The sequence below is a fragment of the Xiphophorus hellerii genome, chromosome 23, assembly GCF_003331165.1.
Source record: "Xiphophorus hellerii strain 12219 chromosome 23, Xiphophorus_hellerii-4.1, whole genome shotgun sequence".
Taxonomy (NCBI): Eukaryota; Metazoa; Chordata; class Actinopteri; order Cyprinodontiformes; family Poeciliidae; genus Xiphophorus; species Xiphophorus hellerii.
In genome coordinates, this window is record NC_045694.1 from 26,176,539 (window position 1) to 26,192,610 (window position 16,072).

General features: G+C 41.3%; 1 protein-coding gene across 4 annotated transcripts in view; it reads right to left on the reverse strand.

Annotated features, from left to right (window-relative positions):
- Positions 1-11,690: 11,690 nt before the first annotated feature.
- The window catches only part of ppp3cb (protein phosphatase 3, catalytic subunit, beta isozyme), a 44,713-nt gene continuing 40,331 nt past the window's right edge, over positions 11,691-16,072 (reverse strand). For all 4 annotated transcript variants that reach the window (XM_032554957.1, XM_032554958.1, XM_032554956.1 and 1 more), the window contains one exon: positions 11,691-14,295. In XM_032554957.1, the coding sequence (XP_032410848.1) occupies positions 14,117-14,295 (179 nt within the window). In that variant the 3' untranslated portion in view covers positions 11,691-14,116. The remainder of the gene's footprint in view (positions 14,296-16,072) is intronic.

The window sequence follows — 16,072 nt, forward strand, 5'->3', positions numbered from 1 at the left end:
CGCCATCCCTCCCCGCATTAGCTGTAGGTAACGGTAAAACAATATTGCCACATTTAAGCTTTGATAGCTGGAGTTCCCACATGTTTTATAGCCTAAAAGCTCTGACGAAAGCCGGTTAGCGAGTTGCTAACATGTAAACAAACGGCGGTTCCGGTTTGCGGCGGAAGTCGCGCCCACAAATCACGCAAAGCCTCATGGGGGCTCGGAATAAGGTGGATAAAGAAGTACGTAAATATTCCCTTTTCCAACGAAATAACGTCTTTGCCACTTCGGCACAAGCACAGTGACAAACGTTCAGAGGATGAAAACACTAGACTCCGAGTAAAAATCATATGACCCAGCTTTTCACCAGCATTTAAACGCACCACTTATGCACAAATCTGAGGCTGTTTGAAGCGTGAAATGAGTCAAAAATGCTTTTGCCCTCATAACCGGATCAGTGCGTAAATGCAGTTTTATCTGTGTATCAGGCTACTCGTGCGTACTTCTTTAATATTTGTAGGACTAAGAGGGTTTGAATTCCTAATGGTCAGATTTGTGAGGTTGTAGTTAAAAAAAAATTGTGTGCAGAAATTTAACGTTTGTATGAATTATAATTGTGTACTTTTATTTTTTTCTTTGTAATTTCTTCATATTTGTGTATGCATTTGACCACATATTTACAAGTACCCCGTGTTATCCACAGGTTTTCTTTTTACGGTTTACAAATAATGTTTCACAGATAAGTAGGAAAAAGACAAGTAAAAAAAGGAGAGGAGGCAATGACAAAAGAAGAAGAGCTTGTATAGATTCTGAAGAACCCTTTGCAGTGGTCAGTGTGTTTGTGTGCGCTTGTATATGCTACATATAGAGGACATTTTTCACCAACAATCAAAGATCATCTGTGGAGTGACAACATTTTCCCGTCTTCATTTTTAATTTCAATTCTAGAAGTATGGTGTGGATTATTTTTTATTGATTAGTTTTGATTAAGGTTAGGAACACACTCAGTTGTTAGGATTAAGGAAAAATATATGTATTGACTTCCATTTGGCATAAATGGAAGTCAATACACAGAGAGTCCTCTGAGTGGTACAAGAATGTGTGTGTGCTCAATGAAAAATAAAGACTCATAATCCATCCCAAAGGTTCATGCATATTTTATTCAAGAGTAAAAAAGTGGATCGTCCCATGGGCCATGCTTACAGTGATGGCAGAACATTTAATGCTACGTGGACAGATCATTTTGCTTTCACCGCTGATGAAACTGGTTCACCAGTCTGCTTAATATGTGGCGAAAGACTGGCAAACAACAAGAAGTCAAATGTTGAAAGACATTTCAAGAGCAAACACTCTGTCTTTGCTAAAAAAAATATCCCGAGGGAGAGGAGAGAAAAAAAGGCCGTTTCGGAGCTGATGCGAAAGGCTGAAGCGTACGGAGCCCCATAGGGGACATGGGGATTTTTTTTCTTTTGCGTTCCCTCGCAATACTGTACTGGTCAGTTATGCAGCATAATTGAATACTGTAAGCCTTTCTTACGGTGGGCGCCGTACTTTATGCTTTAATATAAGGTTATGTGAGGTTTTTCCATGAATGTTAGTATCTTTTTGTGAAATATCTGAAGTTTTATATCTTTCTTTAGGATAGAAAGGCGCCACAAACCTACGATATAAACAGAAACCTTCCGTAAGTAGGAAAGAAATAAAATCACATTATAATTTGGACTATTTCTGAGTTATTATCGCGGGTAATAAATCATCTGACAGTTTTGATTGTGTCTCTGTTGTGTTCGTAGTCTGAATGGTTTAAAGAGCTGCTTTCAGTGCCGCTCCATCTCAGCCTTAACAGACATAAACATGCAGGAAAAAATAAATCGATTTTCAATCAGTGTTTTGCACCAAACAGTTAATAATAATAAACAAGTTTTCACTGAGGCTCTGTAAGAGCCATATGAATGAAATAAGTAATTATTGATATGACAGGAGCAGGAGGCTTTGACACTTAGGTGTGTCGACGTGGGAGTGACGTCACCAGGTATGAATGGGAAGGATACTGGCTTTGTGTGTGTGAGGAAGCGGTGAGCGGGGCGGTCAGTCCTTGCAAAGTTTGGAGCCTGATCATCAAAATGGAATAAATCGATAATTGTGACAGAACAAAGAAAAGGTTTGGAGTTGATTGATACACGGACAGATGAGATTCCCCGAGTTAATCCAGAGTTAATCCCTTTACCATCATTAGTTTGTCGTGTTTTTAATAATAAAAACTTGTTAATAGTAAAAACTGTTTGGTGCAAAACACTGATTGAAAATTGATTTATTTTTTACTGCATGTTTATGTCTGTTAAGGCTAAGATGGAGCGGCACTGAAAGCAGCTCTTTAAACCATTCAGACTACGAACACAACAGAGACACAATCGAAACTGTCAGATGATTTATTACCCGCGATAATAACTCAGAAATAGCCCAAATTATAATGTATTTTTATTTCTTTCCTACTTACGGAAGGTTTCTGTTTATATCGTAGGTTTGTGGCGCCTTTCTATCCTAAAGAAAGATATAAAACTTCAGATATTTCACAAAAAGATTCTAACATTCATGGAAAAACCTCACATAACCTTATATTAAAACAGAAAGTACGGCGCCACCGTAAGAAAGGCTTGCAGTATTCAATTATGCTGCATAACTGACCAGTACAATATTGCGAGGGAACGCAAAAGAAAAAAATTCCCCATGTCCCCTAGGGGGCTCCGTACTACGGGACACAGAAGCAGACTGCGCATTTTTTGGTTTGCTTGGTTCGTTCAGTGCCGGTGGATAATATTTGGATAAGTTTAGATTTTTATCTCCTGAATAAGAGGAGGACAGGTGACTGCATTCTGTTTCTATGTTTCCTTCAGTGCTGGTTGGGTAAGTTTCGATTTTTATTTCTTAAATACAAAGACCCAAATAGACAGAGGGTGTTTTGTTTGAAATTGAGCATCAACAAAGTGTAAAATGCGTTTTGTTACATGCAGAAATAAAATTTTGTGTTCTCTGCAGCAGTTCGTTGATTTCATAAACGCAACATAGTATCGATTTTTGTACATAGCATATACTGTAGGTTTTATACATATGACGTCAAAATGGGTTGTGGCTCCAAATGCTTTCTTTTTATTGGGAGGCGGTCCCAAATGGCTCTTTGACTAGAAAAGGTTGCCGACCCCTGGCCTACACCAACATCAAAGAAGGATTCAGAGCAGCCCCCCGCCCCCACCTTGGCTCTTCAGACCACCTATCTGTTATGCTAATTCCTGCATACAAGCCCCTGCTGATCAGAACAAAACCTACAGTGAAGCAGGTGAGAATGTGGACTGAGGGGGCCATGGAGGCACTTCAGGACTGTTTTGAGTGCTCTGACTGGGAGATGTTCAAGGCAGCAGCCACTTACAACGACCAGATCAACATCGATGAGTACGCCATGACGGTGTCAGCCTACATCAACAAGTGCACAGAGGACGTCAGCATCACTAAGAACATTATCACCCGGGCCAACCAAAAACCCTGGATGACTAAGGAGGTACGGGAAATGCTAAAAGCACGGAACTCAGCCTTCAAGTCTGGCGACAAGGAGGCACTGAGGACAGCGAGAGCCAACTTGAACCGTGCTATCAGGTTAGCAAAGCGAACCCACAGTCGGAAAATAAAGGAGTTCTTCCACGACACCAGCAACACCAGGAGTATGTGGCAAGGCATAAAGGCGATTTGCTGAAAGTAGCCCTCAGAAGAAGAATGCACATATGATCAGAAACAACAACCAAGTAGCTGTGGACTTTAAATAAAACTTACTTTATCTAAAAGATCTAAAGGATGTCAAGAAAATGCACCTGATTTGGTTTTCTGCTACTGTAGCTCATCTGCTTTTAGGTTCAACATCTTATTCATTCAGACATGGGATTTCTCAGTTATAAGGTGTTGTGAAAATGGTCATTTCAGCTATTATTGCCTTTGTTACCTCTGACATTAATCAGAGGTATCTTCATCCACTGAACCTCAGCTCGCCAGATATTTTGTCCTTTAACCAGAGAGATCTCACTAGACCAAAACAATCCATCTGGTAACTAAATGTCTGGTTTTTGTCTGGTCTGATATTCAGTTTGAACTTCAGCAGGTTGTATTCTCCACAGATAGAGACCTAAATGAACTGGGTTGCTGCCATGTGGTTGGCCAATTGAACAGGTGTATCCAATTAGTTGAGTGGGGAAGTTGTGTGGACATATGACTTTGTTTAGTTCATAGCTGCTGTCTGAATGCAGCCAAAATAAAGACAGTGACAGTCAGTTTTGGCTAGCTTGTTTAATTTGCTCAAAATGAACAAAGCCAACAACTTTTATCCAGATTCAGACACCAGTAAACATCTTTTCACCTTTTACTGTTCGTCCCTTTACACATTATTTAGACAGAAGGAAATTATTTTGTTTTCATAGAGTATTGGAGATTTGGAAGTCATCAGAAGGTGTTACTAATTTATAGATGATATCAGAGCCATTAAATGTATAAATTGTTTTAATCAAAAAGATTTGTTCATTGATCCTGAAACTTGAAAAAAAATATTTCCAATTGACTTAGATCAGCAGTTTTTTCTGACACACAGCAGCAGAAATATTCATCCACTGCTGTCTCTTGTCAAAATGTGCAGATATTTACTGATGTGCTAATAAACAAACTCAACAGAGACATCGTGACATGACAAACAACCTCACTGATCTTTAGAGAACATTTTTTAATTTGTGATTATTTCTCCTATCCATCTCCAGCACATTGTGTCTGACAAGCAACAGCTGGGTCCGGACCTAAATTTCGGGAACGGCTAAATTAACAGTTTGAGCTGCATTTTTCTCAGCTGACAGTGGAAATGTTACCACAGCTTTGTTTGACAGCTTCCATACAAATCAGGAGGAGAAAGTTGCTGTTTACCTTGAGAATCTGCATGCTTAGTTATCATCTAAGTGCATTCAGCCGCCGGAGTCACACGCCAGCCAAGCCAACAGATTGTCCAGAAGACGTGTGAGAAACTGAGTTCTGCACAGATTGTGTCAGATGTAAAACAGTCCTGTACAGTCTTGGCATCTTGATTGTTGTATTTGAAGGTTACGTTGCGGTTGTGACAGTCGGGTTGGAAACATGACACTTCTGTTGTGTTAATATTTTAAGTCACAGCATCATAAATTAATCCAGACTACCTGTAGACAAATCCTGGTTATCTTTTATAAAGTGCCATTGTAAAGTTTTAGACCCCTGGAATTTGTTTTACATTATGTTGCATCTCATCCAGAGACTTCAGCGTGTTTAATTTCAGATTGACCATCTTCAGTTCAACTGAGCGAATATTTTGGAAAACCAACTTTCCCTGCATTTACACACTTTGAGGTATATTTCTACTACCTTTACTCAGACTGAAATATTTGTCCATTCCTCTTTGTAAAATTGCTGAGGCTTTTGGATTTAACTCTGGACTTTGACTAGACCTTTTTACCAGATGGATATGATTCCTAGTGAAAGGTGAATCTCTGCAACAGATTCAAGCATTCTGCAGCCTCAAACTGGTTTTGAGTGTTAACCTCCATTAACGTTCGTTCACCAGGTTCACTGACCCCGCTGAAGAAAAGCATTTCCCTACATGTCTTGTCTTACTTCTTATGTCTTTCATTCAGTTGTGGCTTTGACATACAGTATATAGATCTATATACTGTAGATCTCTCTCTATATATATAGGTAGATAGATAGATCTATATATACAGTACAGACAGTATACTGTACTGTATATATAGATCTATATATGTATATAGATCTATATATCTACACATATATAGATCTATCTATTTATATAGATCTATCTATCTATATATATAGAGAGAGATCTATATAGATCTATATACATATATGTGATACTTTTCTATTCAATTATTATTTGTTTAAGATCTGAGTTTAATCAATCCCAATATTAGTTGTTCAACAAATTACATCATTATTGATCATTTCAGTACAAGGTAGTATAAAATATTGTGAAGAAAACTTCCCCATGCTGGAGATTTAAGTTTAACAGTAATAATAAATAAAGTTATCTTTAAAATGAATCACTCAAGTGACCCAACAGTAGACTTAAACATCAATAAAATAAATCTGGTGTGTTGTTTTTGTCTCCTGCAAACTTTGCTTTAATTCTATTCATTTTTTCTATCTAATCATAATAAATCATAGTCAGTCAGAGAGAGTCATGAAACAGGAAGAGCAGGTTTCCTGGAAAAAGAGGAAGTAAGTTTCCAGCCTGCAAATTTATAAAAATAGTTGAGACTATTCCTTATTTTAAAGCATGAAAGTTTTAAAGGATGAAAGTCTAAACATTTTGAGTAATTGGATAAGATTCAAAGTAAAATACTTATATTAATACTGGTTTACTTGTAATAATACTTACACTTACATTTGTGGGAATGCTTGCAAGTAAAACAAGTAACTGTAACTTTGGTATCAAATAATTAGAATCATGGATTATTATTGGTTTCTTTTCAGAAAACATCTGTAATAACTCACATTAAGATTATAATAAGAGTAATTAATAAGTTATGGTTATAAAATTATAAATGAATGCTAAATCAGAGAAGCTAAAGAAGTTATAAATGCCATTTTGACATTGAACTTGAAATGGTGTAAAAAGGTGTAACTGCAATTAAACATCACTGATATGTTGGAGGTAGATGGTAGGTGAAAGGTGAAAGGTTAAGGGAAAAAGAAGAACTAACAGGAGAGCAGAGATGATCAACGCCTTATTTGGAAACAGGTTGTTGAACAACTTAAATGTTTCAAAGAAAAGGTTGTGCAGGCAACGGACGTAGGAGGACCATTGGGCAACCCTGAGACATTAGCACAGACATCAAGACATAATGTCTGTAAAACAGTGATGGATATGAGATCATCTGTCTAAGCAGACAGCCAATGAAACAAGCACAGCAACAGTGCTAGCCAATGCAAACGCACCAAAAGGGTGGATAAACCCTATAAAAGGTGGGTGCAAAAGAGGAATCTTTGGTTGGATCCTCCAGGCAGCTTCGAGCCAAGATCGAGATGGACAAAGAACTCTGCAGCTGAAGAAGAGCTGGGGTCACAGAGCCGAAGACTGTCCTGCGCATGGGGACCAACCCGTTAGCCCCGCAACATGTGGCTTTGAATCGCACTTCTCTCATCAGCTGGGTTCAGACCCCAAAGACAAAGATGAAGACAAAGGCAAAGACAAGCACCCAAGTCCTGTGTGACCTCACCATCCATGCGGAGAAGAAGCTCATCAGACCTACAGAGATCCCGGCCTTCGCCGATCAACTTCCTCCTCCTGCTGCAGCACCTTCTTCATCATCAGGCCAGGTCTGGGGTTTGAAAAGCCAAACTCCGTCCGTCTCTCTCAAAGGTTCCCTTTTTTAGTTCTCAGTGTCAGCATTAGGGAAAGATAGACTAGATGATTGATTTTACTTATTTGATTATTTCTGCTACTGAATTAAGCTGTACTGACCCTTGCAAAAATGCCTTACTAATAAAATATTTAGCATAAAGAAAATCTAAAAGATGTTGTGGACATTCAGTTAATGAGTCACCTTAAAGTTCTTTGATGGTTGTAAAATAGCTCTGATGTTTGATTCTGGAGAGGAAAAAGTGGAAAATGTTTTTAGGTTGCTGGTAGCCCATATGTAAAACAACATCCTTGGGACTCGCCAAGTCACTAAAACCAACCTGGTTCTGTACCAAGTGCCAGTTGTCATAAAGAGAAGAGCGGCCGTTAACAGGTGAGCTCTGTGAAACTAGTTGGCTGCAGGCTGCTCAGTCTGGCTAATTCACAGGGGGAAGAAAGTTGGGACACCTGGATGTAGTTTGTCAGGAACCAGGCGACTCTTTTCTCGATGCCAGCTTAAACAGAGTTTACTTCAGTTCTGGACAGGATAAAACCCAGCAGATTTAGGAAACTCAATTAACCCGACAGACGGAGAGCTGGTAGCACATCTCCTCTCTCAGAAGAGGAAGTAGAGAGTGAGAGAGTAGAGAGACTGAAGAGGGGGGGGGGGGGGGGGGGTGTTGCGCAACAACAATATATAAAATTTGATCATTAACATAGAGTTAACAAAGATTAGAGAAAATTTTGTTTTGCAAATGTTTATAAAATCTGAACAATTTCCTCCCAGAACCAAATTAATAATGGATGAAGACAATTCATATGGCAGCAGGTACAGAAAACCAAGGTAGAAATCTATTGTTAATCAATTCATGTTAAATAAATGGGAAAAAAATTACTTATTAAATATTTGGTCATAATTTCAGTTTGAGTCGGGCAGAACTTATCTGTTCGTTCCCATAGCAACGATCAGAAGCAGGACCCTCCCCAGAACCACAGTGACCTCACTGATGAGGTCACAGATGACATCATGAACATCACAACAGATCAAAGAAGTTCTGAGGCTTTAACTGCTTGAATCTCAACACATCAGTTAGAATCCAAACGTTTCAGTGAGATTCAGGTTTTGTGTCTAGAGAGGATTTTTGTGTTTCCAAAATGCCATACCCTTTAACTTTCCCACTTGGTTTTGGACTAGGATATCTGGTGACGACAGGAATGAGGAAAGTATTCGACCATTTCTTTCCTGGAAATGACTCGGACAAAAGTACCTCCAAGGATGTGGAGAGAGATTTGTTTTGGGACGGGCTTCCATCAGTTCCCAGAGATCAAGCTGACCCGGCTGGGGAAGTTTGTTCTGCGGCGAATCTGAATCGATTCTCAAGCTCCCAGGATGTTGAGGGAGACTTGTTTTGGGACGGGCTTCCATCAGTTCCCAGAGATCAAGCTGACCCGGCTGGGGAAGTTTATTCTGCGGCGAATCTGAATCGATTCTCAAGCTCCCAGGATGTGGAGAGAGATTTGTTTTGGGACGGGATTCCATCGGTTCCCAGACATAGAGCTGACCCGGCTGGGGAAGTTTCTTCTATCCAAAGTCTGAGTCCTTTCTCAAGCTCCCAGGATGTTGAGAGAGACTTGTTTTGGGACGGGCTTCCATCAGTTCCCAGAGATCAAGCTGACCCGGCTGGGGAAGTTTCTTCTGCGGCGAATCTCAAAGCTCAGCCTTCGATTTCAACAATTTTATGTCCGGAGTGTTCAGAGAAGACATCGAGAAATGGCACATCCTCCAGGGTCTCTGACCTTAAATGTTCCCCAGCTTCAACACGCAGGAGCAGCAGTGGAGCTCCAGGCAGAGGAGACAAACACAAAACTGCCCTGAACGCAAAAGATGAAGAAAGACTGTTGGAACCACAAGTACCCAGTTCCCAAATAAAACGCTACCCCGGACGGTGCACTTTTACCCCAGAAGAGGAAGAAATTTATAACAGGATGTTACTGATTCCCCCAAAGAAAAACTACACCTTTTGGGATAGCTCAACCTCAGAAGAAGAGGAAATCAGTTGGGACCGGGAGTGTGCCGTGATGGCATAGGGGTTAGCGCGACCCGTATTTGGAGGCCTTGAGTCCTCGACGCGGTCGTCGCGGGTTCGACTCCCGGACCCGACAACATTTGCCGCATGTCTTCCCCCCCTCTCCTTCCTGTCAGCCTACTGTTATATAAGGGACACTAGGAAGAAGAAACATTGAATTTTGTGAATAAACTATCAAAAGTTAACATCCTGTTTGCAGGTTTCTCTCCGGGCGCTCCGGCTTCCTGCCACAATCTAAAGTCATCACTGTTTGGTTAATTCGTTTCTAAATTCTCCTTTGGTGTGAATAAAACATCAGGGCTGCACAGTAGCTCAGTGGGTAACACTGCTGCCTTGCAGTAAGAAAGTCCTGGGTTTGAATCCCAGCCTGGTTCTGTCTGCATGGGGTTTTCTGGTTCTCCATGTCCATATGTGGGTTCTCTCCGGGCGCTCCGGCTTCCTCCCACAGTCCAAAAAGATTTAGTGTGATTTATAATGGATGGATGTTAATAATAATAATAATTATTATTATTAATATTACCATTACTATATATAAATAGATATATCTATCCATCTTTGCTGGGGGATTTTAACCAGGCCAACATGAAGACTGTTCTCCCTCACTTCAACCAGTATGTGGATTTTCCAACCAGGGGAGTGAATACTCTAGACTTGCCCTACATAGAGGGTTAAATAAGTAATACTTTTTATTTATTTAACAAAGAGATTAACGATAGAATTTATTCTCATCTGTACCGCTCAAAAATGCACAATACGTCTATAAACAATTTTGGAGAATTATCCACCTTATTCCTGGAAGGTTTTTTGGGGGGTAACTGTTGTGCTGCTCCTGGTTGTACTCTAATCAGACCAAGTTTAGTTTGTGGCTGCAGCAAGTTTTCATCGCCTACTGACAGATAAGGAAACAAAAAGAACTTGGCTAAAAATTCTAAACTTGAACAGAGAAACCAAAATGCTTCATATGTGATCATTTCATTGTGTGGACAAAAAGCCAACGGAAGAAAACCCGCATCTGCATCCGAAGCAACTGAGTCAGTGAAGTAGCTAAACATGCTAGTGCGGGTTATTTGCGGCCATTTCTTCAAGTCGCCATCCCTCCCCGCATTAGCTGTAGGTAGCGGTAAAACAATATTGCCACATTTAAGCTTTGATAGCTGGAGTTCCCACATGTTTTATAGCCTAAAAGCCCTGACGAAAGCCGGTTAGCGAGTTGCTAACATGTAAACAAACGGCGGTTCCGGTTTGCGGCGGAAGTCGCGCCCACAAATCACGCAAAGCCTCATGGGGGCTCGGAATAAGGTGGATAAAGAAGTACGTAACTATTCCCTTTTCCAACGAAATAACGTCTTTGCCACTTCGGCACAAGCACAGTGACAAACGTTCAGAGGATGAAAACACTAGACTCCGAGTAAAAATCATATGACCCAGCTTTTCACCAGCATTTAAACGCACCACTTATGCACAAATCTGAGGCTGTTTGAAGCGTGAAATGAGTCAAAAATGCTTTTGCCCTCATAACCGGATCAGTGCGTAAATGCAGTTTTATCTGTGTATCAGGCGACTCGTGCGTACTTCTTTAATATTTGTAGGACTAAGAGGGTTTGAATTCCTAATGGTCAGATTTGTGAGGTTGTAGTTAAAAAAAAATTGTGTGCAGAAATTTAACGTTTGTAGAAATTGTAATTGTGTACTTTTATTTTTTATATGTAATTTCTTCATATTTGTGTATGCATTTGACCACATATTTACAAGTACCCAGTGTTATCCACAGGTTTTCTTTTTACGGTTTACAAATAATGTTTCACAGATAAGTAGGAAAAAGACAAGTAAAAAAAGGAGAGGAGGCAATGACAAAAGAAGAAGAGCTTGTATAGATTCTGAAGAACCCTTTGCAGTGGTCAGTGTGTTTGTGTGCGCTTGTATATGCTACATATAGAGGACATTTTTCACCAACAATCAAAGATCATCTGTGGAGTGACAACATTTTTCCGTCTTCACTTTTTAATTTCAATTCTAGAAGTATGGTGTGGATTATTTTTTATTGATTAGTTTTGATTAAGGTTAGGAACACACTCAGTTGTTAGGATTAAGGAAAAATATATGTATTGACTTCCATTTGGCATAAATGGAAGTCAATACACAGAGAGTCCTCTGAGTGGTACAAGAATGTGTGTGTGCTCAATGAAAAATAAAGACTCATAATCCATCCCAAAGGTTCATGCATATTTTATTCAAGAGTAAAAAAGTGGATCGTCCCATGGGCCATGCTTACAGTGTTGGTGACTGGGGAGTCAGCAAAAAAAGAAAAAGAAAACAAAAAACACAAATCTTACAGAGAAACAAGATTAACACAAAAGTAACAAAAAGAAACAAAGAAATAAGAGACAAATAAATAAAAGAAATATCAAATTAAGAAATAAACCATAGAAATAAAGAAAACAAACAAAAGAAGCCTCAAAGAAATTAAGAAATAAAAAGAAACATAAAAAAAAAATATACAAGAAAAACTAAAAAGAGAAAAAACAAAGAAAGATAAAAGAGAATAACAGAAACGGAAAAAAAAAATTGAAAAGATAGAAAACGATTCAGAACCGTGGCACAATTTCTATGGCACAGGGTGTCCCAGGAGGTTCACCTCACCCAAAGAAGCACAAGATCAACCAAGGAGCAACGCAACATGAAGAGTAACCAGCAGAGAGAGAGATAGAGAGAGCTTACATATTAAGAATATTGTCCATAATAAATAGAACCATAATAATCATAGAATCATAAATATCAAATAACAAGAGGAATCATCGATGATGAAAGAGAGTACACGTTTTTTCCGTTAAATTCCAAACCCTAGTCCTCAACGCTCACTGTCCTGCATGTTTTAGGTATTTCCTTGCTTCAGTCCAGCTGATTTCAATTGATGACTGATTAACAGGCGTTTGTTGAACAGCAGTCAGTTGAATCAGGCACATTAAAGCAGGGAAACCTCTAAAACATGTAGGACGGTGAGCCTTGAGGACCAGGGTTGGGAAACACTGCGTCTAATCGTGACGCACCGGCTCGTCCGTTAAAACGTGTCCGCTGCTGCTTTTTGTTTTTCGAACAGCACAAATCTTAACCATGCAATCATGCTTTCGGCTGCCTGAATGCCTGTGCCTCGGTATATAGAACGGTCATTCGTCGATGCTAGTTTAATATTCGTTATTCATGTTTAATCGTTAAAAACGACTCCTGTACAATGGCGAAGAAACAGAGGAGCGAAACGTGGACTCGACACTCTGAGTAAGAATCGTACCGTCGTTCTGTACAAGCGTCCAAACCAACCGAAGAACACACGTTGTGAAAAAGAAAGAAACAAACACAAAAAATGATAGAAAAAATAAACCGAATTAACAATATGTACAAAATAAATGATTCGTTATACCTCTGTTTGCTTATATTAGCCAGAAAATAACAGAAGAAGAAAGAAAAAAAAACCATAGCGAAAAACACGTAGCACAAATATAATCTTCACATTATTATCAAAGAACTTAACTTTTGCATGCACTGATGCGTTAATATAAATGCTTTACAAAGACCTTAATCCTCTTGGCTTCTTCTCGCTGCTTTGGCCGCCTTCCTTCGCCAGAAGAGTCCATTTCCTCCGAACGACCGCTTCCCGCTTCGAAGGCCGGCGACCAGACGGGAAGAAAGGAGGACGAAGAGCTTCACATTTTAACCCCTCCCTCCCTCACACACACACACACACACACACGCCCCCACATATATATAAAGCATTCTTCTTCTAATATACTGCGTCTTGCACCCTGTGATAAAACCTCTATGTATTTACATGCAACAGATAAGGAGGGGACCGGGGGGGCGGGGGGGGGCTGGTTTTCAAGAGTCAACGTGGAACTGGACCAGAGGTCTGGACGAAGCGCTTTGGGTGGAGAATCCTCCACCCAACTCTGTATGGAGAGTGAATACGGTGCAAAGCTACAAAAGCAAACAGAAGAAGAAGAAAAGCGAGGGCTCAGATTAGACTGCGGCTGAGGTCACCTCGCCGGGCGTCGACTCTCTCAAACAAACTCCTACGGAGTTGAAGTGTGTGTGTGTGTGTGTGTGTGTGTGTAAAAAAAAAAAACAACAAAAGAAAATTGAACATTTGAAATAATTTTCCAGCCCTGGTCGCTTCCGGTCCCTCCGGACCATCCCTCCATCAGCTGGATCCACACCCACCCTCCCCCAAACGTCACACACACACACCGACTGACGCAGGCACAACACTGTCACACACCAGCACCCCCGGCGGTTCCCCACAAACACACGGCAAACGGCAGCAGCTCTCCTCAGAGTCCTGGTCTGCTCTCGGAGGCCGTCTCCTGTTGTTGTTGTTGTGCAGGTACAGGGGTCAGGGGTCAGGATCAGGGTTAGTTCTGAAGAACCGGGCTCAGAAAAGACCCTCAGCCTCTCTGCGGTAAAGTCCGGCTAAATAACAGGTGAGGGCAACAAAGGGAGGGGGAATTTAATCTCCTGTGTGTGTGTGGTGTAATGAGTGTGTGTGTGTGTTTCTGCTCTTTATATGCCTATGTACAAGACTGGGTAAATATGGTATCACTGTAGAGACTGCAGGCAGGTGGGAGTGGGGTTGTTTTTCTGTCGATCACTGGATATTGCTGTTGTTGTCGGTGCCGTTGGGCTCGCCCATGTTCATGCGGCCCATCGACAGCCCCACGCTGTTGACGGCGTCGCGTCGAGGCGGCATCCTCTCGTTGATCCGGTCCAGGCCTTTGGCCTCCTCGAAGCTGCTGATCCGGTGCTGCGGAGAGAAGCCTCGGATGGCTGCGGACACACACATGCGCAGGGTTAACATTTAGAAAAAACACAGTGGAGGCGTGTGTGTATCCAAACCCTCTGGGATTCAGAAAAAACTGACAGTGAGACGTGAACGCTGATGTGAATTTCTTTTTTCAATTGAATACTCACAAGGAGGGGTGGGCAATGTGGACGTAAAAGTTTTGTCACGATATTCTGTGTTGCTGTTGTAACAATAAAAGTAACAATGAGAACTATTTACTTCTTCTTTAGGTAACTATGGATGAGACATGTTGGAAATATTAGTTTAATTATGCTAGTTTTAATGAGGTTTAATTTTAGCTAATGTTGAAATATTAGGTTGATTATGCTTGTTTTTAGTAGGCCTCAATTGGTTTAATCAACGTATAGCTTAATCAGTTGAGTATTTTAAACTAGATGTAATATTCACAATTTTAATTAAAATTTGTCTAGTTAGTAGACTAATTATATTAGATTACATCCTTAAAAGTGTATGTCACATATACTCATCTGAAAAATGTACTAGTTTATTATAACCAAAGAAGGAGAAAACTAATCAGAAAATGTGGAGTGTAATTGATGTTTTAATATTGAAATTGCTCATGTCTGTTTTATAAAAGCTTGAAGATATTTTATGGGACGTGTGGTAATTTTTTATAATCAAAACCTGCTGTTTCATGTAGTAACGCGCCGGGTCAATGGAGAGGTCAGCAGGGCTCTGTGTGGATTCAGAAAACCAGTTTGGAGGGATGGAAGTGCAGATAGCTGACACATTCGGTCCCACGTCCTTTTGAGTGGACAATGTTTCCGAATGAAATGGCACATCCATTGTTCCTAGCTTGGTGTTACATGCAGTGGTGGCTGCATGCTGCCGGAGCTAAGCAGCAACCTGGCATGGGGGCGGGGAATCCTGCATGCAGCCACCGCTTTTTTTCTTTGTGGTTTTGGTATCTGATGGTTATGGTTATAAATTCTGGTTTATTGTGAAGTTGAGCCGTGATTGTTGTCTTTGCGGTTTCACTTTTACACCTGGCATTAACGGCTCCATCAGGTCGTGATCTGCAGCTCTCGCTGGAACGGTTCGCAGCCGAGTGTGAAGCGGCCAGGATGAGGATCAGTGCCTCCAAATCCGAGGCCATGGTCTTGAGCCAGAAAAGGGTAGAGTGCCTTCTCCGGGTCGGGGGGGGTGTCCTGCCCCAAGTGGAGGAGTTCAAGTATCTCGGGATCTTGTTCACGAATGGGGGAAGAAGGGAGCGGGAGGTCGACAGGCGGATTGGTGCAGCGTCTGCCGTCAAGCGGGCGCTGTACCGGTCCGTCGTGGTGAAGAGAGAGCTGAGCCAAAAAGCAAAGCTCTCGATTTACCGGTCGATCTACGTTCCCACCCTCATCTATGGTCATGAGCTTTGGGTCATGACCGAAAGAACGAGATCGCGGATACAAGCGGTCAAAATGGGTTTTCTCCGTAGGGTGGCTGGGCTCTCCCTTAGAGATAGGGTGAGAAGCTCAGTCATCCGGGAGGGACTCAGAGTAGAGCCGCTGCTCCTTCACATCGAGAGGAGCCAGTTGAGGTGGCTCGGGCATCTGGTCAGGATGCCTCCTGGACGCCTCCCTGGTGAGGTGTTCTGGGCACGTCCCACCGGGAGGAGGCCCTGGGGAAGACCCAGGACACGCTGGAGGGACTATGTTTCTCGGCTGGCCTGGGAACGCCTCGGGATTCCCCCGGAGGAGCTGGAAGAAGTGGCTGGGGAGAGGGAAGTCTGGGCCTCCCTTCTGAAGCTGCTAC